The sequence below is a fragment of the Ochotona princeps genome, chromosome 1 (genome assembly GCF_030435755.1).
Source record: "Ochotona princeps isolate mOchPri1 chromosome 1, mOchPri1.hap1, whole genome shotgun sequence".
Lineage (NCBI taxonomy): Eukaryota > Metazoa > Chordata > Mammalia > Lagomorpha > Ochotonidae > Ochotona > Ochotona princeps.
Window position 1 is genome coordinate 97118095 of NC_080832.1, and position 27967 is coordinate 97146061.

General features: G+C 41.3%; 2 protein-coding genes across 2 annotated transcripts in view; both read left to right on the forward strand.

Moving 5' to 3' along the window:
• Positions 1-27967, forward strand: part of LOC101531866 (glutathione S-transferase alpha I) — a 175638-nt gene that overhangs the window by 66236 nt on the left and 81435 nt on the right. The gene's annotated exons all lie outside the window — the stretch shown is intronic.
• Positions 14879-27661, forward strand: LOC131479930 (glutathione S-transferase alpha I-like). The gene is made up of 7 exons (XM_058662216.1): positions 14879-15036; positions 19745-19852; positions 22307-22358; positions 23251-23383; positions 24204-24345; positions 26409-26540; positions 27431-27661. The coding sequence occupies exons 2-7, from the start codon at positions 19766-19768 to the stop codon at positions 27548-27550; spliced, it is 666 nt and encodes a 221-aa protein (XP_058518199.1). The 5' UTR covers positions 14879-15036; positions 19745-19765; the 3' UTR covers positions 27551-27661.

The following is a 27967-nucleotide window of genomic DNA, read 5'->3' on the forward strand; positions in this document are numbered from 1 at the left end:
AACAGCATAATCCTTCACCCATTCCTGCAAAGGGTATTGAATCACGTACCTGGGTGCTTGTATGGCCCTTGCCTAGAGGAAGATGCAAATAATCTAATTGCCATGAAACAAACACCCGCAAGACAACAGAGAAGTTGGCATGGCTGAATATATCATACCTTAAGGAGTTAAAAACATCAATGTGTTTGGAGAATTGTGTGATTATGTTAATAGTTTTTACTATTTAAATTATGTATTATTACTATTATTTATAGACAAAGTGCTAATACATTGCTCATTTGCAATGAATGAATGTAATTCCATGATTGAAGAAGAACTGGGAGTGCATATGAGTTTCCTGGGGTTTCTATCACAAATTGCTAATGAGAGGTAGAGCGATAACAGAGCTGTTATCTATTGCCCTGTGAAGGCTAGAAAGCCAAGGGAGAAGGACTATGCAGACCCTCACTCATGTGGTGCTCTAGCAGAGGGTCCTTTCCTTCCTCTGCCTGCTTCTGGGGGACACCGCATTTTGGGTTTCTATATTGCTAGAGCCCTGCTCCACTTAAGTTCAATTTCCCAGAATCCAGGGATTTGGACATGGACTTTTGCTTTAGGGGGGTCACAGCTCAATGTAATTTGGATGATCAAAGGTTGTTGGCAATTGTTGAGCCACAATCATGGATGCATACTGGTTTGTTAGACTCCTTTCTCTACTTTAGTATTTGTTGGTAATTTCCTGAGTGAAGCTAACTTATCTATTGGGCTGTAACCATGGTGAGATTTCATTCCTGTTCCTGGGGACTGGATGAAGGCTCTGTCCCCAGGAACAGAGGGAAACTGACATGAAACAGACAGTGTCAAAATAAAGTGAGGAAAAGCATAATAGAGACAGTAGTGGCAGAAGCATATTGTTCCAATCACAACCAAGAGCAAACCGTAAAAGTACCGAGGCTAGGTAGGGTGCTTTGAGTGAGGTAGAGAAGGAAGAGTAGGTCAGTAGATTTGCTAGCTATCACAAGTGAAATAGCACTTGTTCATTATCTATTACCAATAAAGAATAAGATTTTAAAAAATATTTTATTCACTTATTTTGAAGAATTACAGGGCAAGAGGGTGAGACTTGCTATGTTTTATCCACTTTTTTACTCCCCATATGGCTGCAATGGCAGGGCAGGGATAGGCTAAAGACAGGATGCAGGAGCTTGATCTGGGTCTCCTGCGTGTGCACAGGGGCCCAAGCATGTGGACCATCATGTGCTGTTTCTCCCAGGCCATTACCAGGAAGCTGGATCAGAAGTGGAGCATCTGGGATTCAAATTGGGGCTTGTAGGGGATGCCGGCATTGCAGGTGGCAACACTCCCTACTATGCCACAATGCTGGCCACACAATAATTTCCTACTGCGAGCATGTTCCATACAATGTTTCATCTGCAGTTCCCCTTACTGGGGTATCTTACATTGTGTTTATCACTCCAAAAAAGTGTTCCAGAGAGCCAGCAGCTTGCTGTTGTCAGGCTCAACTCATGTGTGGGTACTTCACCTGCCTCTATCCTCTTTGGGCTCATGAAAACTAAATCAGTCCCCACTGAGAATTAAATCTAGCTAACATTTGCTTTCTTAAAGTTTTTAGTGTTGACCTTGGAATGTAACCCACAAACAAGTTTTTCTAGTTATCATTATCTTTGCAATCCTGTGTGGAAAGCCGTGTTCTTTGAAAGCCATGGGAGTGGCATTTCCCTAGTTGGACTCTACCCCTTTTGTTGGGCAGAAGTTATTTATTAACACATAACTGCTAAACAGGTCAGGGCCATCTGCTGATTCTTGGGGTCAAGAAGGAGATAGCAAGGTAAGTGCTGATCCTACAAATCTTTCTACATTACCTCACACTCTTTCATGTAGGTCACTAGGAAAATACTTTAAATTCTGTCTAAAATGACAGATTTTGTTTTAGATCAGTTGAGAATATGTCCAGAGCAAGAGGAAAGAATCCATTTCACATTAGAATAACCTATTTCTGGAGTTGCTTACTCTATAAGAATAGTCAAGGCATAAGCGCTTCATGTTGAGAACCCATAATGCTCTGTAGACTGTGCACATTAAAAATCAAGATTTATTCTTTATTTTGAAATATCCATTATTTTTTGTGGAAAAGGCAGATTTACAGAGAGAAGGAGAGACAGAGAGAAAGACCTTCCATCTGCTGATTCACTCCCCAACTGGCTGTATTGGCTGTATTGGCTGGAGCTGAGCTGTTCCAAAGCCAGGAGCCAGGAGCTTCTTCCAGGTTTTCCCCATGGGTACAGAGTCCCAAGGCTTTGGGCCATCCTCTATGGCTTTCCCAGGCCACAGGCATGGAGCAGGATGGAATGTGAAGCAAATGGGACATGACCCAGTGAGCAAATGGGATCCTGGCACTTGCAAGGTGAGGATTTCAGCCACTGGGCTGTTGTGCTGAACGCAAGATTTATTCTAACAGAGATAAAATAATCTGAATGTCAGAACTAGATCATAACTCCATTTTTGCCACTAATTAGTTAGATGACAGGTCTTGTTCTCCCTCTGAGACTGAATCCACTCATGGATAACCTAGAGAATGGCTAAGGAACATTTCTCATCCTCAGCACTGCTGCCTTCCAGGGGAGAGTGACACTTTGCAGTAAGTGGCTTTCTGTCCATTGCAGGGAGTCAACAAGCTTCCCTAGCTTTTATCCAGTGGAAGCTTTGGTACCACCCATCCTCATTCCCAAATTTTTAACAACCAAAAGTATCTCAAGACAATGCTTAATGTCCTCTGAGGTGAACGACCAGACTCTTCTCTCATTGAGAAGCAGTGTATTCCAGGGCAACACCAGGCTACAACTCAGAAATCCTGTTGGAAAAACTGGGAGGCTACTGTTGCATGAGACTAATTTTTTAAGACTCTATCGGAAGGACAAATATCATATGTTCTCTTTAACATAAGGCAACCTGCATGCAAAAAAAAAAAAAACCCCACAAGTATACATGTCTAGTTATCTAGAGGAATTGTGTAAGGGAGACTAGCATACCAAGAAGTCAAGATACATTGCAATATGCATCTCTTCCTGAATAAAAGATGTATTCCCAATGAAACTGTTAAATATATCTTGACAATAGGGTGCTGGACATTTTCTCATTGTCTATACCTACAATGTCATGAAAACACAGGTTTTTAGGGAGAAGCAATGAAAATCTGAGAGTTTCTATAAGTGGAATGCAGAGTCACCAAGTTTTTCTGTTGACTCAGCAAGGCTTTATGGTGACTTTTGTCCCAATCTTGGGCCTGGCTTTGAGGGCAGTTTAGCAGGTGGCAAAGGAGTTCATCAACAGTCAGGGAAAGAGAGGGAAAGGGAGAAGGCCAGCTGGAAACTAACTACTGTTGTGACATAGATTATAATCTGGGAGATAAGTAGATGTATTGCTCTACCCATAATCTTTATAGGGACTTTTTTTTGTAATTAGTAGTGATCGAGGTATTGCTGGAGATTCGTAACAGTGACTTCTTTATTGCCAGGTGCCCAGGTAGCTACCACACACAAACCTTGCAGTTGGAAGGAGGAGTAAGTTTTTATCAGGAAGGGTTATATGATAAAGATTATTTAAGGTCAGACTTCATCTCCACCATAGCATGATACTTGGGCAGTAGGTAACAGAGCTGAATGAGAGTATTTGAATCACTTGGCTTGGGGAACTAGAGTCCCACATACTTAGACACAGTCTGCACAGCTGTGAGCCTCACAATCCCTTTTGTTTTACTGTTTGTCTACTTGGATTTTTTTTTTTGCCAAGAAGTACAGTGTACAGAATCTCCAGTTACAAGACAGGTGCTTGCATCTGCTTCTAAGAGAATGGTTATTGTCTAAAAGCTAGACTATGACATTTCACATTTTTATAAAAGATGTATTTACGTACTTGAAAGGCATAGTTACCCATGTGCATGTGTGCATGTACAAACACACACACACACACCCCACCACACACATGCAGATTGGCTTTTTGTCTATTTGTTCATTCCACAGTGAACAGTCCTGCATTGGGCAGGACTGGGTAAGGCAGAACCCTGGATGGCAGGTGTCCAAATACTTGGGCAATCTTCAACTGCCTTTCCAGGACATTAGCAAGGAGCTGGACCAGACCCAAGGCAGGGCTCATATGGGATCCTTGTCATTGTAGGCAGTACTTCAGTTCACCATGCCACGACTCTGGCCCAAGCCCTTCCTATGTTAGTGTTTGAATGTTGAAACGTTTTGATGTCTAAATTTGAGGTTACATGAGCTTTTTCAGTACATCGAGAAAAAGAAGTATCTATTCGTTCCAACCTCATCAACAGCAGATCTTCTGGGGAATAATCTTAATGTTTTATGGCAGTGTCAGTTTTAGGGAGAGGATGGTCCTTCCTAAGTCCTGGCACTGGGATTCTTGTTTTTCACTGAGCCCTGAGAGTTTCTTATCACACCTCAGGACAACATTGATAGGTCCTTTGTTGGAGCACTCTGCTGCATTCTCTAATTCTCAGCTGTGTTCCATTCCCTACACAGCCTAGGCTAGATCAAGGGCAACAAATTTCCTTGACTGGACCCAGTCAGCAATTCTCTTACCAAGCCAAGATGTAGAGGTGCACACATCCATACAAACAGTATGTGCATATCTGGAACTGAAATCTTGTGAAGGAATTTTTTTTTAAAAGACTCATTTATTTTTATTGCAAAGTGAGATATACAGAGAGGAGGACAGACAGAGAGGAAGATCTTGTGTCCGATGATTCACTCCCCACGTGACCCCAATGGCCGACGCTGTGCCCATCTGGCGCCATGGCCTAGTGGCTAAAATCCTCCCTTGAATGCGCCGGGATCCCCTATGGGCACTGGTTCTAATCCCGGCAGCTCCACTTCCCATCCAGCTCCCTGCTTGTGGCCTGGGAATGCAGTCGAGGACGGCCCAATGCTTTGGGATCCGTGCGGGAGACCTGGAGGAGGTTCCTGGCTCCTGGCTCTGGATCGGCACAGCACCGACCATTGTGCTCACTTGGGGAGTGAATCATTGGACACAAGATCTTCCTCTCTGTCTCTCCTCCTCTCTGTATATCTGACTTTATAATAAAAATAAATCTTTCAAAAATGTGAAATCCCATCATTCAGTAATTCTTAGACTGATCACCCAGTAAGTATCAGGTTCCTTGCTAAGTCCTCCAGCTCACGGTTAATGAGACAATCTTTGTGCCTCTTTTGGATACTTTGCAGCTCCTATAAATGGATTGTTTTCTCTTGTCCAGACCTCAGAGCAGTGGATCAGGGATAAGTTTGGAGCCTTTGGACAGGAGCAGTTCAGCACAGGAGGATGGAGGCAAGGGTGATGGCCATAGCCCAAGGCTACTTCTTCCTCAGCCTGAAGGAAGAGGGTGGTGGGAAGGACTGACTGGATCCCTTGCTCAGAGCTTGTGGGTTCTCTGTACTTTCACCCATCACCGTCATCCTCATAAGCGATATGTTTGTTAGTCTCTTGTGGCGACCACTTACCATCTCTTATCTTTTTTTCTCAGTTGGATGCTTTCCCAATGGTAGGCAGGCACATATCACATCTCGTCTCTACAGCCTGATTCTCTGTCATCATGTAGATTCACAATAAATGGTTCCAAGGGTACAAAGGAAATCCACAAGACCTTGACAATATCTAAGTCCAGGAAATGTTGGACTATTTCCTTAGACTTGTGTTTTCATACTTTCTACCTATTAATTAAATTATATGCTTATGCAAAAATTGAGTTTCACATTTATGTTAAATATTGGAAGCTACACAGAATCTCTGATGAGCCTGCCACAACTTTCTACTGTCTACCGCTTGGACCAAAATGATTTGCCTCAGGGCAAGGATTAAATATCTGAGTATAGATTAAAAATATGTTTTCAGAGATCAAGATGGCAGACTAGGGTAAGGACACATATAAATGGACATAGAAACATTAACCAGTATGAATCAGAGAGGGCACATTCCAGGAAATAGCAGAGGACGGAACAACAACAGAGGGGTGCCTGGAGACTGACAGACACAGGAAAGCAGCAGACACAATGGTGTGGTGTTACAGTGACTGATACCAAGCAGCATTCACTGAACGGTGATCTGAACTCCACCAGCAGCCAAGTGGGAAAGAACTTTCACTGGGAGCCTGGGAGGTGAACCCAGACAAAGAGTGTCCAACTTTCGGGTCAGTTTAATTTGACTAAGAGCAGAGACAGAACAGCAGATCCCAGATGTGCAGTGCCAGAACAGGGTGGATTTCACAGCCCAATCAGCCCCCTAGAGCCGAATTCGGAGCCATTTTGCATAGGGAGGCAAAGGCAAGTGAAAGAACTGAGTATATGCTGAGCTGGGAGTGAACTTATTTCTGACTCAGTGAACTGCAGCAATGTGGCATTCTACAGGTTTCACTCAAGACAGGGCTGTGTAGCCTTCAGACCTGAAGGCCAGCAGACCAAGAACTCTAGTAGTATGGCATATCAGATGCCATTTTGTACAGTTTGGCAAAATTTTAGGACTGCAGGAACAACAGTTAGCTGTGCATGTGCTGAGCTCATAAGAACTCACTGAGTTCAATGCACTGCACTGGTCCCACAGGGAAATAATACCACTTTGGCATTGTATGGGTCAAAATAGGTCCATGTGGCACCCAGACTTAACATCCAACAGGTTCTGGCGAGATCACCACCAACAACAACCTAGCTATGTATGACATTTGGGGTCTCCCTAATCTTGGGAAATGCTCCAAGCGGAAGTGGGAGAAAGGTTGTACAGACAAAGGTGCAGCCTCAGCAGGTGGAGAGTGGTGAGCCAGGAGTGGGGCTATGGAGGCCTTGGTGGAAATCTAACATAAGAACCCACACCTGGAACTCGCTGGAGGGAGTGGCACAATTGACTGCAAAGAGCCATGTACCAACTGCAACAAGTAAAATCGAACTGTGGACCTATGGGTGACACAGTTCAGAAATCTACCCAAGGAGAAGTTCTAGTAACCAGAAGTACAATGATCAAAAGCGAAAGAAGAGACAGAGGCACAGTGAATATTACTGAAGACTCCTCTGCAAAGCAGTAAAACCCTATGGCAACCTCAGAGTTCATTGAGGAAGACATCGAGAAAATGGGAGATACAGAATTAAAAACACTTGTTACAAAGCTTCTTAACAATGAGAAGCATGTAAAGCAGGCGTTCAAGGAATTTAAGGAATATGTCACACTGGAAATGAATCAAATGAAAGCTGATGTATTAGAAATAAAGAATACAGTGGAGCAAATTAAAAGTAGAGAGTCTTCAAAATAGAATGAAGCAAGCAGAACAAAGAATTTCAGAATTGGAAGATATTTTCTGTCTTCAGAGGGAAACAAACAAAAAGCTGGAAGCAGAGCTAGAGCAGGCCATAAAAAGTATTCAAGAACTGAAAGTCACTATTAAGAGGCCTTACAGAAATCAGTATGGAGAATATTCAAACAACTCAAAATCAACATACCGTATGATCCAGCAATAGCACTCCTAGGAATATATCCAGAACACTTGTTTTATGAGAAACCAACATGCAGTCCTATGTTCATAGCAGCACAATCAGTAATTGCAAAAACATGGAAGCAACCAAAATGCCCATCAACAGAGGATTGGATAAGAAAGCTATGGTTCATCTACGCCATGGAATACTACTCAGCTATTAAAAAAAACAAAATGCAGTTCTTTGTGGTCAAATGGGCCAAACTGGAAACCATAATGCTAAGGGAAATGAGCCAATCCCAAAAGGTTAAATACCACATGTTTGCCTTAATTTAAGATGATATGATGTTATGTATAACATATTATGTTATGGATGTTATATGTTGTGTATAAACTAAAATTGAAATGTCAATGAGGTGGTCACAGAAGGTGGCTAGGAACTCGCATTTATTTTTAACATATTGGTTACTCATTACTATGTCAATTAATTCCATAATGATGTAAATTTTTGCTGATGGTATGTTGGAGCTTTCAATTGACTGGGATGATACTCTGCTGGCTCTGTCTTCAGACCAGAGAGGGTATACCTAAGAAGCCGTTGAACTTGACTGGACAATAAGATGCTGGACTCTATGTTTGGTATACGCTTGCAATGGGGGAATCTCAACTGAACTTGAGCTGTGGTTATGCAACAAGGTGGAGGAATCCACCATGGTGGGAGGGTTTGGGGAGGGGTGGGGAGAACCCAAGTACCTATGAAACTGTGTCACATAATACAATGTAATTAATGAACTAAAAAAATAAATAATTAAAAAAAAAAAGAGGCCTAACATAAGAGTTCTGGGAGTCCGAGAAGGTGCAGAAAGAGAACCTGGGATTAAAGGTATATTCAATGAAATAATAAGGGAAAATTTCCCTAATTTAGAGAAAGAATTGGGGAACAATATCCAAGAAGGTCACAGAACTCCCAACAAGCCTGATCAAAAGTGATCTTCATCAAGACACATGATCATCAAGCTTTCTTCCATCGAACATAAGGAAAAGATCCTAAATGTGCATGTGCAAAAAATCAATTGGCATATAAAGGAATGCCAATTAAACTCACAGGAGACCTCACAGGAAACTCTACAGGCAAGAAGAGAATGGAATGACATATTCCAGATTCTAAGAGCAAAAAAATTATCAGCCCAGGGTAACATATCCAGCAAAGCTTTCTTTTGTCTTTGAAAATGAAATAAAATTCTTCCACAATAAAGAAAAGTTAAAATAATTTACCTCTTTCAAGTCTGTCCTACAAAAGATATTTAAAGATGTTTTCTTGACAGAGAAGAGGAATAGCACCCACCAAAACCAAAGGCAATTGTGAAGAACATCCCAGTAAAATGACAACAGAAGACTAAATCAATGAACAACCCATTGCTAAAATGACAGGACCAAATTGCCACCTATTCATATTAACCCTGAATGTAAATGGCTTAAGCTCAATCAAATGTCATGAAATAATAGACTGGATTAGAAAACAAAACCCATCTATTTGTTGTCCAGAAGAGACACATTTCACCAACAAAAATCAGCAGAAACTATATCGCATGGGTTTTGATGTTTTCTGATAGTTATATCTCTCCCAAACACTTTCTTCTGATTAAATTTTCAATGACTGATAGGTCATACAGTGGCATGATTTTCTGCAAGAAAGTTCTTTTCATTTCTTCAGCTACACGTTAGTCATTTAGTAGCATGTTATTTAATTTCATGGTGTTGTTAATTTCTTTTTTCTTCCTGTTGTTGATTTTGTTTTGTGGCTTTCCATTTAAGGGGATGTTTACTAGCTGTGTAATGGAGACTGTCATATCTAGTAACATGTTATTTAACTTCATGGCATTGTAAATATCTACTTTTCTTTCTATTATTGATATTGTATTGTGACTTTTCATTTGAGGGGATATGCAGTAGCTGTGAAATGGAGACTAACATATCTAGATGTGAGGATACAATGCAGCATGCATCTCTACTTCCAGACAAAGATGGACTTACAATGAAACTGTTTACTATACCTTGACAATAGGATGCTGGATTCTCTGCCATTGTCCATGCCCGCAATAATGGTCATATGACTGTGTATGAAGAACTATGTTTCTGTAATGATATAGGGGAACTATGTGGGTGGGGGAATTGGGGTTGGGCTAAGGAAATACCAGGGGCCTATGGAACTGAATCATAAAATGATAATAAAAAAATAAAAATAAATAAAAAAAGAGAATCAGGACAGAGTGCTGGACAGGCTGGGTTGGGCCATAACACCAGCCAGTTCATATAAAGGTCAAGACTAGGGGCTGGCTGGGATGGACTGAGTTGTAGCACCTATCAGCATGAGCTGGAACTGTGGGTGGACTGGGCAGACCAGGCTACAATATCTACTGACAAACGCAGAGGTAAGACAGGTCATGTCAGACTGGGCCACAGCACCAACCAGCACATGTGACACACCAAGCAGGAGTGTGAGCCTGATGGGGGTGCAGCATGGGCTCCCCTACTAGGCCACTGTTCCCACTGGTGAGTAGGAGCACTGGGACCAAACACAGAATAAGCTGGGCAGGGCTACAACACATGTTGGCCTGTGTGTGAACTGGTTATGTGGAGAGCCAGTGTGGACTAAGTAGCTATATCCATTTGGTGCATACATAAGACAGAGTAAGTGCAGGCTGTTTGGGCTTTGCTGTAGCATCAGCTGGCAAGTGCTAGAACTCTAGAAAAACCCTGTCAAGCTAGACTGCAGAACCACCTGGAAAGTGCAAGATCCAGGACTGGGAATGGGCCCAGTAGGGAAACTGTGGGCATCTCTGTAACGGGGTGCAGTTCCCACTGGTAAGCATAGAGATCCGGGGCTGGGGTGGGCCTGACAAGATAGGCAGTGGCATCTGCCAGTATGAGTGTGGGCTCGGTAGTGGGGCTGGTTCGAGTGAGCTGGGCTCCAACTCCCATTCATGTGTACAAGAGCTGAATGGGATGTGAGACAGACTAGACCAGTCTGCTATACACATTGGCATACACTGTAACCAGGGCTGAGGGTGGTTCTAGTGGAGGTTCTAGAGGTTGCTTTGACTGGGCTGAAGTTCCCACTGGTATACGTGAGGGCCAGGTGTGTCGTGGGTAGGGTTAAGCTGGGCTGCAGCTTCCATTGGTTTATGTAAGAGATCGGGCTGGAGTCAGAACTGATCACGTGAGTGCAGCCACTAGTGTGTGCATAAGGTGATTTGGGTGATGGACTGAGCCAGCCCCCATACTGGCAACCACACACAAGTGTTAGGTCTGGGATCACGTCAGACGAACTTTCTTTGGGGACCCTTCCCAACTGAACCACAGATTCAGAACTCCAATTATGGGGAGAATCGCAGGATTTGTGGCCTGACCAGAGAGTGCATGTGTCAGAACTGAGCCTCCTCAGCTGCTGAAGACAGAGCAGTAGTTGGTAAGCCCAAATGTACATGGAGTATATCGCGTTCCACTGGGGCCTGCAGATAATATCTGGTACCGTAGCAGAGGCTGGGGGGCAGAACAAATTAGACAACTACCCCAGTGAAGTGTTAACAACAAATATTTGGATGAATGGAGACTTTAAGGTGCACTATGTCAGCTGATGGACCTTGGAAGGATTTCCTCATGCTTGGATTGGTGAGATCAACAGCATTTCAGAACTATCAAAAACACTTAAGCAGAACCCTCAGAGCATGCTCCACATTGGGGACCCTGGGTTGACATTGGGTGGCCGTTCTCCATCCCTGGATACTGATGCAGTTAGGATGCTGGGTGCACTTTCTCCTCTTCCCTCCCCTCTTCCCCCAGACACAGGAAGAAGAAAAAGAAAATTTGGGAATAATGTCTCATCCACTTTCCCCTATTCCTCTACCCTTCTTACCCTAATCAGTGGTCCACATGAGCATGCATCCTTCTCAACTATGTAAAGATCATCAAAAAATAAATTCAAAAAAGTTCTCAAAGGTATAATAAAATGTAAGTTTATTTTCATGTAAAATTTGAAGTTCATTAATAGTTATCATATAATACTAATTTTTTCATTAAATTGAAAAACATGTTTCTACCATTCAATTTCAAAAACTGTTGTATCATTTATGGATTCTTCCATGTGCCAGGATGCAAGAATCCAAACAAATGCAACCTTTGCTCTCAGGTGACCCTGTTGTCCCTCACAGTGCACATGTATCTGGCTCCTCCTTACTGTGTCCCTTGTCACTCTCTGGCCACACACAGGAGTGTTGGTTTTAGTGTCTTAGTATCACTCAAATCTGGACTGTCTGTATCTGGATTCTATGTGTTATTTACCATGAACACAAGGTCAGAGCCATTTTCCCTTGGCCTGTCCATGGATCAGAGTGCAGGCATGAAAGCCAATTTCTCGCTTCATCTACCTACCAACAGGGCCCTTTCCTTCTGGAAGACTGGGTTTTGACCCATGGAGTTTCCTTCTCTAGAGTGAACTTTCACATAGTGGGAGAGAGGGTGAGGGAACAGACAGATACACAGGTCATGCTGATTGCTGCTTTACTTCCTTCCAAACTCTTCTACATTTATAGCCAGGTTGATTTTCCTAAAGTGTAAATATAAACATCATCTTTTTTTCTAAAACTCTGTAGTGAGTTCATGTTTCCTGCAGAATGGGACCTCATACTACCACCTCCCTTTATTCCAGATCCTGCTGTGAGCGTGGGTGCCTCATCACGCGGCACCAGACAGAATAGCCTGGATTCTGAAACACTTTGTGAAAATGTTAAACTTAGGTATTATAGCTTTTCTAAGATGATCAAATTCTTTCACTTTTTATTCAAGTAACAAGTTAGGTAAGCAAAGATACTTAGCAAATTGATCACTTCATTGACAGGCACAGAAAAGCATCATCAGTAGAAGGAATATAAGAAATAATAAACAAAAGTAGATTTTAAAGAATTACTTGAGTCCAGTGCTAATTGTGAATCCAGCACTGTGCTTCTATGGAGGCATTTTCCAATAATCTAGGACAAAATCCCCCTTCAAGCTTATGTCTGGCAGTTCTAGATGCCAGGAAGTTGCCGGCAATGAAGCAAAAGGACTTTCACTCCTTCAGAGCCTCTGGAGGCTCATACATCTTTAGAGAAAATTTTCCCTGTCTCCAAGATGTGTCCCAAAAGGAAGTTGGAAGATTCTAGTGTTTATGGCCTCAGAAGGGGAGCTATTATCATTTTCTTAAAGGTTTATTTATTTTTATTGGAAAATGAAATATGCAGAGAGGAGGAGAGACAGAGAGGAAGATCTTCCATCTGATAATCCACTTCCCAAGTGGCTGCAACGGCTGGAAATGAACCGGTCCAAAGCCAGGAACCAGGAACTTCTTCCAGGTCTTCCACATGGATGCAGAGTCCCAAGGCTTTGAGTCATCCTTGACTGCTTTCCCAGGCCACAAGCAGGGAGCTGGATGGGAAACAGGGCTGCCAGAATTGGAACTGTCAACTGTCCTGTGAGGCCAGTGGTGTGCATCATGGTTGGCTGTGTCCCCAGTGCCACTTCATACAGAGATAGTGACACCATGCCTAAGTCCATGCTCACCCAGAGGACCTAGGGACATGTGTATAGTTAGAGCCCTCACACAATCCACACACCCTAACTTCAGCTCACATGTAGTCTACAATGTATATTTATTCATATACCTCAAAAATCATGTGGAGATCTTATTTGGATCCCAGTGTAAAATAATCTGTAGGACCTAATAGAGAAAATTAGAATGGTGAATACTGGATGATACTAAATATTGTTGAGATAGGAGAATGGTGTGATTATGCTTGGAAAATGAGTGATTACTTTTTACAGTTAGGTATTGCTGTTTGTAGATAAAGAGTTGTGGGGTCAGGCATTTGCCTCACAATAATCTTGAGGTAGTGGAGGGAGTAGCTGGGAGTGGTTATCAGTTTCCTGGGGCTCCAGTACAGATTGTTACAGACTGGAGCTGAGACAGCAAAGCACTGATCTGTCAGCCGTTGAGGGCCAGAAGACACAGAGGCTGGGGGGGAGGGGTAGATAGTCCCTGGGGTCTGGGTCCCCTGGAGCCCAAGGGGAGTATCCTTCCAACCCTGTCAGGTTCTGGTTGCCTCTGCATGCCTTGGCTTCTGATGCTGTGGCCTCTTGATACTAATCATTACCTCTGTCTTCCACCTGCTCACTCTTGTCTGTTTCTTCTTGTTATGGGGACATTTGTCCTTTGGTTTAAGACTGAAATACCAGGCCTGACATCAGGGATTCCATGTTGAACTGGGCTTCATCTTAGGTGAGGTACCCCTCCACTCCCAACGTTGAAGACTGTAACCCAGCTGAGGAAACCACATCCCAGTTAGCAAGAATCCTCATGTCTTGGCTAGGCTGTTCAAGCGAGTAGGAGAAAAATGAGTTTCACCTGATTCAACAATAAAGGCTTCAAAGTTGGTAATTATTTTATCCCTAAGGTAGTCCTGCATTAGTTCAGCCCCCTGAACGCTTCCCAGTGTGTGTTTTTTGCCGTTATAAACCCTGCTGTTTCATAGTTCAAGGTCAAGAGATATTTATGGCATGAGCTCCCTCTGCAGCATTGGTAACAAGATACTTTCAAATCTTATCAGTACTCCTCTGTATCGGCTCACTTGGATATAACAGGGCCTTCATGCACAATCCTGGGGAATTTTATGTTAAATTACTTCAGCAAATTGCACATGAAACAACTGTTTTTAACAAGGCCACATTTAGAGGATCAAAAGATTACTTCAAATTCAAGTTGAGATGCAAAGAAACTGAAAAGAAAGTCTATGGAGGAAACAGACAGGAAAGACATAGCACAAGGTGTGTTTGAAAAGATGGTATAGAGAAAGTATAATAGCAGGCATAGATGAAGCATGACCATCAGTACAAAAGGCTTGTGAAAGGAGGTGCACAGACTGGGAAGTCCAATGTGAGTGAGATAGGGAGAGAAACTGTGTAATTAGCATTACTAGAGATAGCAGACAAAATGGACACTCTGGTAAATGTGAATTTTGAATCAACTATAGTTTCTTGGTGCAACCATTTACTATACAATGTAAGGGCATGATTATTCTGTTAAGCCGCTTACTGTATGGTTGAGATGCACCTGTAACAGAGCACCCACTAGCTTCCCATACCATTAGCTGTCCTTTACAGACCATCACCTCCCAGCCTCACTCATGGGGCAATTTCTCATCTTAGTGATTTTTCCAATTTATGAAAACTCCCAAGTAAGTCACTTCAAAATGTCATCTCTAACTGGCAGAAAGGAATAAAGCATTCTCTGGGAATTTCTTCTTGCAACTTTTATTGTTAACTTTAAAAAGTTACATATTAACCAGTTGTGACCTGACCTGATAAAAGTAGGACTATATGTTTTCCTTCTGTCAAGCCTTGGAACTCTGTTGCTTCAGGGAGTGGCTTCTTCCGAATTGGTGGGAATAATTTACTGGGTTGAATAAATAGTTACTCCACACATCAGGGACTGGTACTGAGTCTTGGAGGTAAGACAGTGACAGTTTCACAAGGTAAGAACTGATCTTCTAAATTGTCCTATAGTTCCTCACATTTTCCTCACTAGATAATCAAAAAAGAAACTTAAACGTGTGTCTTTAGGATAAGAAAATGCTATTTTATACTTCCTTTTAACCTTCTTGCTATGTTTAGATGCTAATTCAAGAATTGTTCATCCTCCCTTTTGAATAAATCTTAACAGAGATGTAAAAGTGAAAAATGTAGAAAGCTAAAGCTTGAGATATTAGTAAGATGAGAAATATTAATAGCATGAGAAAAAAAGAGATAGCAGCCATGTATTCAATTGGGAACATGACCAAAACAAGAGGAATGTGGTAATTTATGCTGAAACTATTTATTTTTCTGAAGGAGTAGTTAACACATACTGGTATAAATTGTGACATTGTAACACTATCTAAGTTGGGAAAGCTCACAATCAAAATTTAGTATAAGAAAAAAATACTGTGAAGGTTGGAGGCTAGATTGTAGCCTAACTACTAATTAGATGACATTTTCTTTCTGGGGTTTAATCAACTCTTGGAAAACGTGAAGAATGGCTAAGGCAGGGAGACAGAATTATGGAAAGATGGATGGATGTAAAGATAGATAGACCAGGGAGGACACGTACTGAACATATTACTTAGTGTGTTCAGAGATCCATTAATCTCTCAGAATCTTGGAGGAAATAAGCACTCGTTTGCTGAGTCCCTTTTGTGAATTTTGCACTCAATAGCACTCAGTAGCACTCAAAAGTAGTCCCACCAGGTAAGATCCTGTTATGATGCCCACATGCCAAATCTAAAGACCTGGTACAGCTCTTGATTTCCTGCTAATGTACATGTTGCAAAACAACAGGTGATACCATAAGCAGTTAGTTAGGTACTTGCCACCATGTGGGAAACCTGGATTGAGTTTCTGGCTCACAGCTATGGTCTGATCTAGTTGTGGTCCATGTGGACATTTTGGGAGTCAACCAGCAGGTGGCAGTGCTCTTTCTAGCCCCTTCTCTTGTGTCTCAAATTTAGATAAAGGAGACATAACTATATACACAAAATAGCAAATAAAACTTAAACAATATACTAAGTTTCTGTTCTTCCTAAAAGGAGAGGCTGTGATTTACCTCTAGGTCCCTCTTCTCCTTGCTAAAAGAGGGGGTAATTAGAACCATCCAGGCAATACAACTTCTTCATCACTGTAATTGTCCTAAGTCAGATGCTTTTCAGAACAAGTCTTTTTTTAAACTGAAATATGGTTTAAACACACACACACACACACACACACACACATACACATTTGAAATTGCAGAATTTATGACATCTTTTCTTTCTTTTTTTTTAAATTTATTTATTGTTTTTAATTCATTAACTACATTGTATTATGTAACACAGTTTCATAGGTACTTGGATTCTCCCCACCCCTCCCCAAACCCTCCCACCATGGTGGATTCCTCCACCTTGTTGCATAACCACAGTTCAAGTTCAGTTGAGATTCCCCCAATGCAAGCATATACCAAACATAGAGTATGACATCTTTTCAATGTAGCAGTTAAGATTCCACTTGGGAAGCTTTTATCCCACATTGGAGTGACTGGGTTAGAGCCTTCGGCATTTGTCCATTGTCAAGTTAAAGCAGGCATGCTTCTATTAATTTTACAATTTCAGTAAAATTTTATAAGAGCCCAGAACATAGAGCAAGTCATGTATTAGGTGTTTCTGTCTCTCACGGTCAACTCTTGGTTGACTAATGGCCTCTGAATGGAAAAACATAAATCAGGTCCACAGAAGGGAGCCAAAGAAATGGGTAAAATTCCATGGTGGAGCACAAAATCCATGAACCTGAAACCAAAAGGAGGCGTTCCCACTGACCCAATTTCACTGTCTGTCTGACCATGAAGGGTCATCATCAGGGGGAAATTAGGAGCTGCTTCCCAGGACTACTTTGGGGACCAGGCTCACTCCCTGCTGACTGTGAAGGAGAAACCAAGTAGGTGACATGGCAAACCAGCAAGGCTTCATGGTGACCTGTGTCCCACTCATGACTGGCTTTGGAAAATCTCATGTTAAGGAAGATGAGAAAGTTATTTACCAGGAATAATGTTATCATAAATACTAGGTAAGATCAAAGCTCATTCCCTGTGCAATGTGATCCTCAGTCAACAGCTAAAGGAGTTTAGTGTGAGAGCTGGAATCACTGTGAAGTCTGGACACTCACAGTCCCACGTCTGCCTCCACAGTGTGGAGCTCACTCTCCTTTTCCATTGTGCTGGTCCATGTGAGCTCCCTTTCCCTGACTGGAAAGCGGGGTATACATCGTCTCCCTTTTAAGGCAGATGAGTTAAGTAAGTATGCTTATTTTGTTTAAAAGGATTGGGGGGCCGGAGCAGAAGTAAATGAACTCTAAAAAAAAAAAAGATTTTAGTTCCTAAAAGTCAAATTACTGAGCTCCATAGTTTATTTTTTATTTTTATTTTTACTTGAAACAGATACACACAGAAATTCATCATCCTCTGGCTCATTCCCCAATTGCCTGCAAAACCTAGGGCTGGGAGAGTCTGGCACGGTAGCCTAGTGGCTAAAGTCTTGATCTTGCACACGCCAGGATCTCATATGGGTGCCGGTTCTGTCCCAGCAACCCTGCTTCCCATACATCTCCCTGCTTGTGGCCTGGGAAAGCAATAGAGGATGGCCCAAAGCCTTGGGATCTTGCACCCATGTTGGAGAGCTGGAAGAGGCTCCTGGCTCCTGGCTTTGGATCAGCTCAGCTATGGCTGTTGTAGCCTCTTGGATGTGAGTCAGCGAAGGAAAGATCTTTCTCTCTGTCTCTCCTCCTCTCTGTATATCTGACTTTCCAATAAAAACAAATAAATCTTTAAAACAGTCTAGAGCTGGGCAAGTTCCAAATCAGGACTGAGTTTTGGTGTTTCAGGTGAGTACTTAGTTAGAATCTAAGTGTCTGTGTCATCTGCTGCCTCCCAGGATGCACTTTATCAGAGATGTGAAACTGGGAGAGGAACTCAATCTCAGGCACAATGTATTGTGCAGACATCTTAGTATTTTATAACAGAATTTGAACTTTAAAGAGAAAATGCAACTATCTTCTTCCCTTTGTACTGCGATGCCATTTAATGAGTGCTGGAAGTTTTCATCCATCCCTGTGTTAGAACTGGTTATACCATTTGATGGAATTATTGTTAACCATCTCTATGGCTCCACCTCAAAGCGTCCTGGGATAGAGCAAGAGCAGTCAGTAATATCACTGGCAATGAAGAAATCAGCATGAAAGGTGCACACACAATCCAAGCAACATTCTCCTGACTGCAACTGAAAGTTTGTGAAACATAAATAGTTCTTTCTATATGTAATGAATTCTTCTGTTTTCTCTTTATTTTTAAAACAACGGTTTTCACACTGCTCAGAACTGTCATACAAAAGAAATTTCAATTTTTTGATTTAAATAGAAGTGGGTTTGACTCTTTGGTGCAAAATATACATTGGGCAATTCACTTTGAAATCACTGTGCTCCACATCTAAATTGAGAATTGTAGCACAGTTTGCCATGGGTGATTTATGTTGGATACAGTGAAGATACATTCTTGAGACTGCCAATGTGAGCTAGGCACTAGTCAAAAGTTCACTCCTTTCAAATGATGTGAAGCCAATGCATTAAGATTTTTTTTCTTCAATAAGAAAATGAAAATTTTCCTAGAGGTAGAATATATAATGCCAAAAAGGCAAATAAACAGAATCTTCTGTTGGTGGAAAGAGTTTGCATGTTTTGAAGTATAAATTATCAAATCAACTTGGGACCTAATTTGTACATTTAGTCAAATGTGAAGAGCTAAAGTATAACTTTGATCCTTTTCTGATAATTCCCAGCGATGTTCGCTCAGGTCCCAAGAGCTTCACTGTGTGGGTTCCAAACTTGGCCTCTTTTGAGCATTAACGTGGAATCCCATATTCATCCCTCATAACCATGCACATTGCACAGGACTCTTCTGATTCTTACCTATATTAGCTGAACAATGCAGATTGCAGCAATTAGCTCAGGGCACTAGTATGAGGACTAAACAAATCATCCTCCTGAAAGAATTAAGAAGATGCGCAGTTTCAATTTTCCTATTCTTCCTGCTCCTACTTTCTCACAGCACCAACACACAGGTTCTCACTGTTAGTCTGCTGAGAACAGTCAAATCTTAGCCAATGGGGATTTGAGACTGATTTTGGTCCATGTAAAGATGGCTACAAGTTGAGCCAAGGTAGATCTCAAGGGAGTTTTTCCAACCCTGCCATAAAGAAAGCATTTGCTGGGACAAATGTCTGGCATGACGAGTAAGACACCATCTAGGATGTCCATATCCTTTTCCGTGCTCCCCTGCTGGAGTCCCGGCTTCACCTCTGATATTATTTTCCTGCTGATGCTCCCTTTGGGAGTCAGCAGGTGATGGCTCACATGGTTGGTCCCTGCCATCCAGACTGAATTCCCAGTGTCTGCCTTTGGCTGGCCCAACTCTAGTTGTTGAAGGTATTTGAAGAGTGAATCAGTGAATGGAAGACCTGTCTTTTTTTCCCTGTGTTTGTTTATTTTGTTTTTAAATCTTTTTTTTTCAGAAGTAAAAAAAAGAAAAGAAGAAAGAAAACACTCCTTTGGTATGTTTAGAGCTATTTAATCATACACGATAAAATGTGCATTTTTGTTTCATGTGTTTTATTTATTCATCTTTAGAGAACCCAGGACACCAGTACCATGGCTGGAAAGCCCAAACTTCACTACTACAATGGCCGGGGCAGGATGGAGTCCATCCGGTGGTTGTTGGCTGCAGCTGGAGTGGAGGTAGATTCTGAAGCTAAAATCGACTACATCAGATGCTTTTTCCCTATAGGCTCGATTTCTTTACTCAACGACCTGAAAATGTGATACCTTGAATATGAATTACTAATGATAAGGAGATTAACAGCTTTGACCAAATAAATTGATAATATTTCTGTCAACCAGAAGCACAACTAAATAATAGCTAAAATAAATTCACTAATTGTAATACGTGGATAATATGTGATGTTAGATTTTAAAACCACAAAAGCAATTTATGTCATTTATATGATACTTAGATATAATGTTGATTAAATATTTGATGATATTAGAGCATTATTATTAAGAATGTGTAATCATATGTGCTAATGTGCAGTTGGAACATAGTGCAAAGATTTGTGTGTATAAGAATTTCTAAGTCTAGAAAACACTAAGTGTATATGTGATAAAAAGATTGAACAATGGTATACCTATAAAGTGCACTTAGCATGAGTGAACTGGAAGTTGCTGTGGGTGAGTTAGTGAGGGAGTTGGTGTGAAGGACTGGGGCACTGTGGCGTACTTCTGTTGGCCTACAAAAGCTTGAACCAAGCTACACTCAATTCATACAAACAGTTCCTTCTTCAATAACAAAGTAATTTCAGTTTTGTGAAATCAACTTTATTTCACTGTTACAATGGCAGCTTAAAATACAAACAATTGTACAACTACATAAAGGATTTTTCTCTCTATTCTGACTTTCATAAAGCCTTTAATTAGTTTTTTTAAGTTTTGTATTCTGTTAAAAATTTGCTCTTTTTAGAAGTATTTATATCCTCTTTCACAAACACCCACATTGAACTAGGACCATGAATATCACTGTCTTGCACCTTCGCATCCTGCCCATCTGGAAGATCTCCAGGTGCAGGAACCATTCATGGGGTGGTCGTCTCAGTGGTTACAGGAATTTCTCCTGGATTCCCTCCGACAGACCTGCCTGAGACACTCCCCGGGAGTGTGTCATGTTTCTTGACACATGTTTGTGGTGATTCATGTGTTTTTCCTTTTCATTTTGCATCACAAAATGAAAAAGAACAGTGAACAGTGAACATGTACCATGATCAACCTTCTCTACTAATGAAAATGTTTTGTTGGGTTCTGTGTTTCAAACTTCTTGAAGAATTTGTTGAACTCTGCACAACTTTCTACTAATTTCTTACTGTGAGCTTTCATCTTTCTCTTCTTTGTGTGTTTTTCTTTCCTCATGCTTCTGCACCAGTCATGCACTCACTGAGACCTAGGAATATTCCAGTTCCTTTGTAATATTCTGGGAAAACCGTAGTCTGAGCAAACTGCAGTAACTGCATGGAAACAGAAAACTAAAAGATAATTTATTTTGGTGCAAAAAACTATTCAACACCAAGAAGTTTTGAAATATGAACTTCTATTTTCCATGGCCTCATGGATGACTCTTCTGCTATATAGTTTGTCATTAATAGAAATGTCATATTCAATGCATCACCGCATAAAGTACCTGGGGTGCCCATCACCCTCTGGGAGGGTGTGCAGATAGGTGAAAAGACAATGACTTTTGGGATGATTGAAGATGGTTGAGTGTACAAGGATCAATACAATACTTTCTCTTCAATATATAGTAGAATTGTTCCTAGTAAGTGGATCAAAATGTGTAATATTGGGCAGCAAGAGGAATGTATTACAACAACTACCTGTTAAGGAAGAAAAGCATTCACATTGCAGTTATTTTGTTGAGCCTCTGATAAGGGTCAGCATCTGTATCAGGGATACATATAGTAAACAAGATAGACACATTTCCTTGGCTTATCTGTACATCTAGGAAAAGGCAGACAAGTACAGATATGATTGAAACAAAAGATGGGGCATCTAAAAACCCAAGAAGTTCAAGGTTGTTCTTCCTTGGGTTTGAGCAAGAAATGCCAGCATGTGTCAGTGTGGCTCTGCTGTACGCTGCCCATTATTTCAAAATCTTAAATGGCTCCTGGCCCATGGCAGATCTCATACTGGGGACACAGCAGGTTCTGTTCTCTACTCATGTGAGACACAGGCTTTGCTAAGACCCACAACTATAGAATTAGAAAAATTTCCCAGCCACTTCCTTCAATGTGATTTCCTAAATTAAGGCCTAATGATGGGCATGTGTGAGGTCAAGGTGCAAAAGAAGTGAACTTAAAAGGATGAGCAGCTATGGTCTATGATCCATGTTGTTTTTCTTTCCTTTTCTAAGAAATTACTTTTACTGTTTTCCATGATACGGTTTTGTAGGTATAGAGATTCTCACCTCCCCCTTCCATTTTGATATAAATTTCCCAAATGACTGTGACCAGACTCCTTCGTGCATCTGTCAAATTCAGAAATCTTAGCTTTTTCACAGTATGCACCATACAGTGTTCATGCACATGGGAAAGCCTGTAATGCCATGGAATTAACTAACAAGAACTCATTTACTCTTCTTACATTTAGTTTGAAGAGAAGTTTATACAGACTCGAGAAGACTTGAATAGGATAAAAAACGGTAAGATCATCTACTTAAACGACTGATAAGAGTATGACGTTTAGACACCAGGCAATGTCTACCCATTGTTACTGTAGTTTTGGGGTTGGTGGGAGGGAAAGAGTGTTTATAATGTAAAACATGAAACATCTAGAGCAGGTCTGACATCTCTGAAATAAAGCAATCCCCCCTTTTTGAAAAAAGATTTATTAATTTTTATTGGAAAGGCAGATATACAGAGAGGAGAGACAAAGATATTCTATCTGCTGATTCACTCCCCAAGTGGTCTCAATTTCCAGAACTTAGCCAATCTGAAGCCAGGAACCAGGAACTTCGTCTTGGACACGCAAGCAGGTGCACGGTCCCAAGGTCTTGGGCCATCCTCTACTACTTTCCCAGGCCACAGCAGGGAGCTGGATGGGAAGTGGAGCAGCCATGGCACAAACCAGTGCCCATATGGGATCTCAGTACATGCAAGGTGATAGGCTATTGCATCAGACCCCAGTGGTGTTATCTTAAGAGCACACAAAGGATCCTTTGTAGAAGTCTCTCAAAACCTTTGTGTCATGAACACCAACAAAACCCTCAGAATGTTGGACTCTGAATGATACCAGACTGCCTTGGAACAGCTTCTGCAAAATTCCTTTTATGATATTTATGACGATAAAGTAAACAAGATATATTTGGATGTGCAATATATCTGGATAAGAAATTTAAAAAAATCACTCAAATAACAGGGTAGAAACTAATGGCAAAAGGATTATAGAAAGCTAAAAATAAAATCTTAGTTTGCTTAAAGTTTATCGAATAAAAATTTTACTATTATATTCTCAGTCATTTCTAAAGCATGGTTTCATCTTGAAAGGATGGGATTCACAGACATCTCATTGTTTGTATTTTCTTCTTTCCAAAGATGAAAGTTACATGTTCCAGCAAGTGCCCATGGTTGAGATTGATGGAATGAAGCTCGTGCAAACCAGAGCCATCCTCAACTACGTTTCCAACAAACACAATCTCTATGGGAAAGACATGAAGGAGAGAGCCCTGTATGTTGTATTCTTGTTCTTACATCAGCAAATAAGACAGGAATGATGTGAGCAGGAACACATCAGGGGGATTAGGAGGTTTACTGTAGTGAACTTGTTTGGAGATATGGGAAGCCTAGCTACATAAATGGACCTGGAAAATGTGTGCCAAAACCTTTGGGTTCAAGTCATCTACAGCACAGTGCAAATAACTATAATTCACAAGTGCATCAACTTCTGTATACAGAACTAGCAAGGAGGAGCTGGTAGTGGATTGGGCTAGTTGTCTTATGCTTGGTTTGTGTTATTTCTTTTTGTGGAAATATTGCACAGGATCAGATATTTTGTTCAAGTATTATATGTTAAGGCACAACTCAAAAAATTGCTAAAAGGAGACATCCAGATATGGAGATCTTTGTTAAGCCAATGAACAAAATTCTTGCTCAAGACAATCCAGGGTGAGCAGATATCCAGTGGGGAGAATGAAAAATTTGACCAGATATGAAAGGCAAACAGATACAAAGAGAGAGTGGATTCTCACAGAACCGAAGAGGGCTCATGATACAGCAGTGCAAGGCTGACCAATCTTGGCCCAAAGATAAAGTCCACTTGCAAAAAGTGCTCAGAGGATCTTGAATAAAGCTTGGTCAAGGGGTGCCTTTGTTAAAATGTTAAAGGCTGACAAGTAACAAAGTGTGTCATAAACATTTATATGGAAGGTAGAATTTTAATTCTTTGGGAAAAAATTACAATGTGATGAATTATTTAAGTCAATATTTCTGAAGACTTTAAGGATATCTAAGGGGGGACCATCTGACCCTTGGATGCCTTTGTCTCCCAGGATTGATATGTATGCGGAAGGTGTGGCAGATTTGAATGAAATGATCCTTGTCTTCCCTATTCAACCACCTGACGTAAAAGAGACAAAACTTGCAGAGATCAAAGAGAAAGCAAAGAACCGTTATTTTCCTGCCTTTGAAAAGGTGAGTGGAAATCTTTCAATTTTTAAAGAAGACTTATTTATTTGAAAGTCAGAAAAGTAAAGACAGGAAGAGAGAGAGAGTGAACAGGAGAGACTATGAGAGCGTGGATCTTTTATCTGCTGGATCTTTTATCTGCCAAATAGTTCCAATGGCCAGAGCTCAGCCAGGCTGAAGCCAGGATCCAGGAATCCAATGTGGGTAGCAGAGCCCCATACACTGGGACCTTGATCCATTGCTTTCCCAGCAGCATTATCAGGGAGCTAGATCAAAAGTGGAGCAGCCAAGACTCCGACCAGCCCTCATATAGGATTCCTGGTGTTACCCACTGCACCACAATACTGGACCACCAGTCTTTCTGAGGACACTAAGAATGCAAAGTGTGCCTTAGTCCTAAGAGATCATTTTAGCAGTTTAGGCTGCTGTAACAAAATACCACAGACCGAGGGAGTCTAGCAGATGATTCTTCTAGAACTAGAGGATGGGAAGAACAAGATCAAGCCACTGGCAGATCCAGTAACTATTGAGGACTTGCTTCCTGGCTGATGGATGGTCCACTTTGGCTGTGTTCTCCCATGGTGGATGACCACAGAGGTTCTTGTGGTTCCTTTTATGCCATTCAGGGCTGCTCCATCCTCATAACCCAATCATCTCCCATAGGTTCCACCTACTGCAGAATACATAGGGGGTTAGGAGCTCAACATGTGAGTTTGTAGGATGACACAGACATTTGATCCATTATCAGAAACAAAAAAACTCAAGAAAACACATGCAAGGCATATAATGCAATGTATTGTTTTATACCAGAAAGTTATCCAGATTTTATATGTATACATATTCTGAAAGAATATTTGTCAAGGTATTCACTTTAATTGATGATGCAAGTGTGCTTTTTAAACTTTACTTTTATTGTTATTATTATTTTCAGATTTATTTTATCTTCACTTGGAAGGTAAAGTTACAGAGAGATGGAAAGACACACACACACACGGAGATATTCCATCCAATACTTAGTTCCCCAAATTGTTGCAATGGCCAGAGCTGATTTGAAGCCAGGTTCCAGGAGCCTCATTCCAGTTTCTCATGTTGTTGCAGGTGCCCATTGGAGCACTGGGCACTTGGACCATTGTCCTCTGCTTTCCCAGGTCATGAGCTGAGAGTTAGATCAGAAGTGAAACAGCTGGGACTTGAACTGGAGCTCATATGAGATGCCAGTGTCATAGGGAGCAGGTTAGCGTACCACATCATGACACTGGTCAACTTTATTATTTTACTGTTATTGGAATATTTGATATCACACATAACCATAAAATTATATTGTGTAAAATTCCATACATCCTCCAGAGATGAAATAGATAGAAGATAAACGTATATTCTTATCACCTAGTTATCAAACTTCATATCATTCTATTTAATTGTCACCATGTATCTTTCCACCCATTTGTCAACTAAAAATAATTTTTTTTCATGCCCTTTGAAGTATGTTGCAGACATCAATGTTCTCCCCAACATGGCAGCTGAAAAATAACACGTTGTGAGTTAGGAGTCAGAACCAATACCACTAGAAAGATGATTAAATCAAGTTCAGCCAGGATTACTTTAGATTTCAAATAATAGAGCAGGAAGACAAAACTTGTAGCATCTGAAATAGTCTCCTCCTTGGAAAAGAGCTGCCATAAATTTGGAGCACCTGTCAAAATGGGGGGTGCAGACAGAACGGATGGGGGGGAAGCATGTCCTGAAACATCAGGGCTGCACATTTTATGATGTGGGGCACATGGCAATATGCGACAGCAGGAACTAAACCTTGGCACCAGGGGAAGAAGTAAATGAGAATGGGCAGTGTGGATGCCACAGGGATAAGAAGGTGAGAGTGAAACCACAGTTTGGGCTCCAAGCGAGGAGTGAGGACAGACACATTCCATTCTCTCCTTTGTGAACCAAAGGCTCTGGAGAAAGGCCTGCATCTCCATCCTCCCTTGCTCCAACCAGCGAGGCAGCAGATTGGGAGAGTCTGGCTGGAGGGGAAGGGACCCAGCCTGACTGTAATTTCTGCAATTCTTCAGGTGCTCAAGAGCCATGGACAAGACTACCTGGTTGGCAACAAGCTGAGCAAGGCTGATATTCTCCTGGTGGAGGCTCTCTACAATGTGGAAGAGCTGGATTCCAGTGCCATCACCAACTTTCCTCTGCTTCAGGTGACCTGCCCTGCAGTGTTAGAAAGGCACAACACATATTTCCAACTTAGAGTCTAATATTTAGACTCTGCATGGAAGTTGTCCTGAGTCTTCATCTTCATCTTCTCATGTTCTTCATCTTCTTCCCTGTGCCAAGAACTTCCAAGCTCTAGATCTGGTGCACAAACACTAAGCTTGCTACATGAGAAAGTCATAGGTGGATGCCGCTGTAGGTTATCTGCATTTAAAGAGAAGGACCCAGAGCATATCATGTCTTCCCTTCTAAGTCCCCTCTTACTTTGTGCTATTCCTGATTGCCACATGAAGCCCTTCAACCCAGTGTGTCTTTGTGTGTTCCACTAAGTCTACCTGTATAGGTCTTTTTCCATGCAATTTCCCTCTCTCAGATCTTGCCTCCAAGTGGCAGAATTTGTGTTGCTGCACAGTTCTCTTCCTACCTTCCTCTCCCATAACTCCTGCTGTTACATTACAGTGTGGAAACTGGTTGTGTCCTGCACCTGGTTAGCCTTTAATCTTTTATGTCTCCAATTGTTAATTAGTTTTCCCCATTTTTTTTGTCTTGTTGTTGGAAACTTGTATGAGTTGACAGCTGATAGACACATTGATCTCTACCATATCCTAACAGAGGCAAGAAGGCACAGTTATGGTATAAGGAGGAATAGGGATACCTGGAATGAGAGGTCATAATGATATCTTGGGGAATATATTATTGAACCAGATTTTCTTTCCCTCTATGTATTTTCTGTATTCCCGCTAACTAGGAACCATTTTCCAGTCTCAACACTGGTGCTGATGGTCTGTGTCTAGGAGAGTTCAGACTTCTTGGGTTGTGCTAGTGATGGAGTAGGTGCTCTTTGCTCACCCCTGAAGCTGTGATCTGTGCCCTGCAGGCCCTCAAGACCAGAGTCAGCAGCCTTCCCACTGTGAAGAAGTTCCTGCAGCCTGGCAGCCAGAGGAAGCCGCCTGTGACTGAGAAAATGTTAGAAGAAGCAAAGAAGATTTTCATGTAAATATAGCAGGTGTAGAAGAAAATAAGCTCATGTCAACCAGTATTCTGAAATTTATACCATTGAAATACATTCCTTGTATGTTGAACAAGTTAGTAAATAATTTTCAAGTGACATTGATAATTAAATAGTGAAACTAATTTGAGAAGATTTCATTAAAATTTCTTCCTTTTAATTGGAATTTGGTATAATTCCAATTTCCAATGTCTTTGTAGGCAATCTCTCTGTTGGAATTAAATATTGAAGAAAAGAAAACGCAGATAATTGGTTTGCCTGGCAATGTCTCCCATATGGTTTATGAAAGAATCAAGGGTAGAAATTCACCTTCACCACCCTTAGGTACACTCAGGATATACTTACCATTATGAGAAACAGCACAATAAAATCTTTCTTGAAGAAACATCTTACCACTGATCATAA

Coding starts and splice junctions, on each gene's coding strand:
- LOC131479930 (XM_058662216.1), top strand. CDS start 19,766: ATGGCTGGAAAGCCCAAACTTCACTACTACAATGGCCGGGGCAGGATG. Junction 19,853..22,306: donor TGGCTGCAGCTGGAGTGGAG/GTAGATTCTGAA, acceptor TCTTACATTTAG/TTTGAAGAGAAGTTTATACA. Junction 24,346..26,408: donor ATTTTCCTGCCTTTGAAAAG/GTGAGTGGAAAT, acceptor GCAATTCTTCAG/GTGCTCAAGAGCCATGGACA.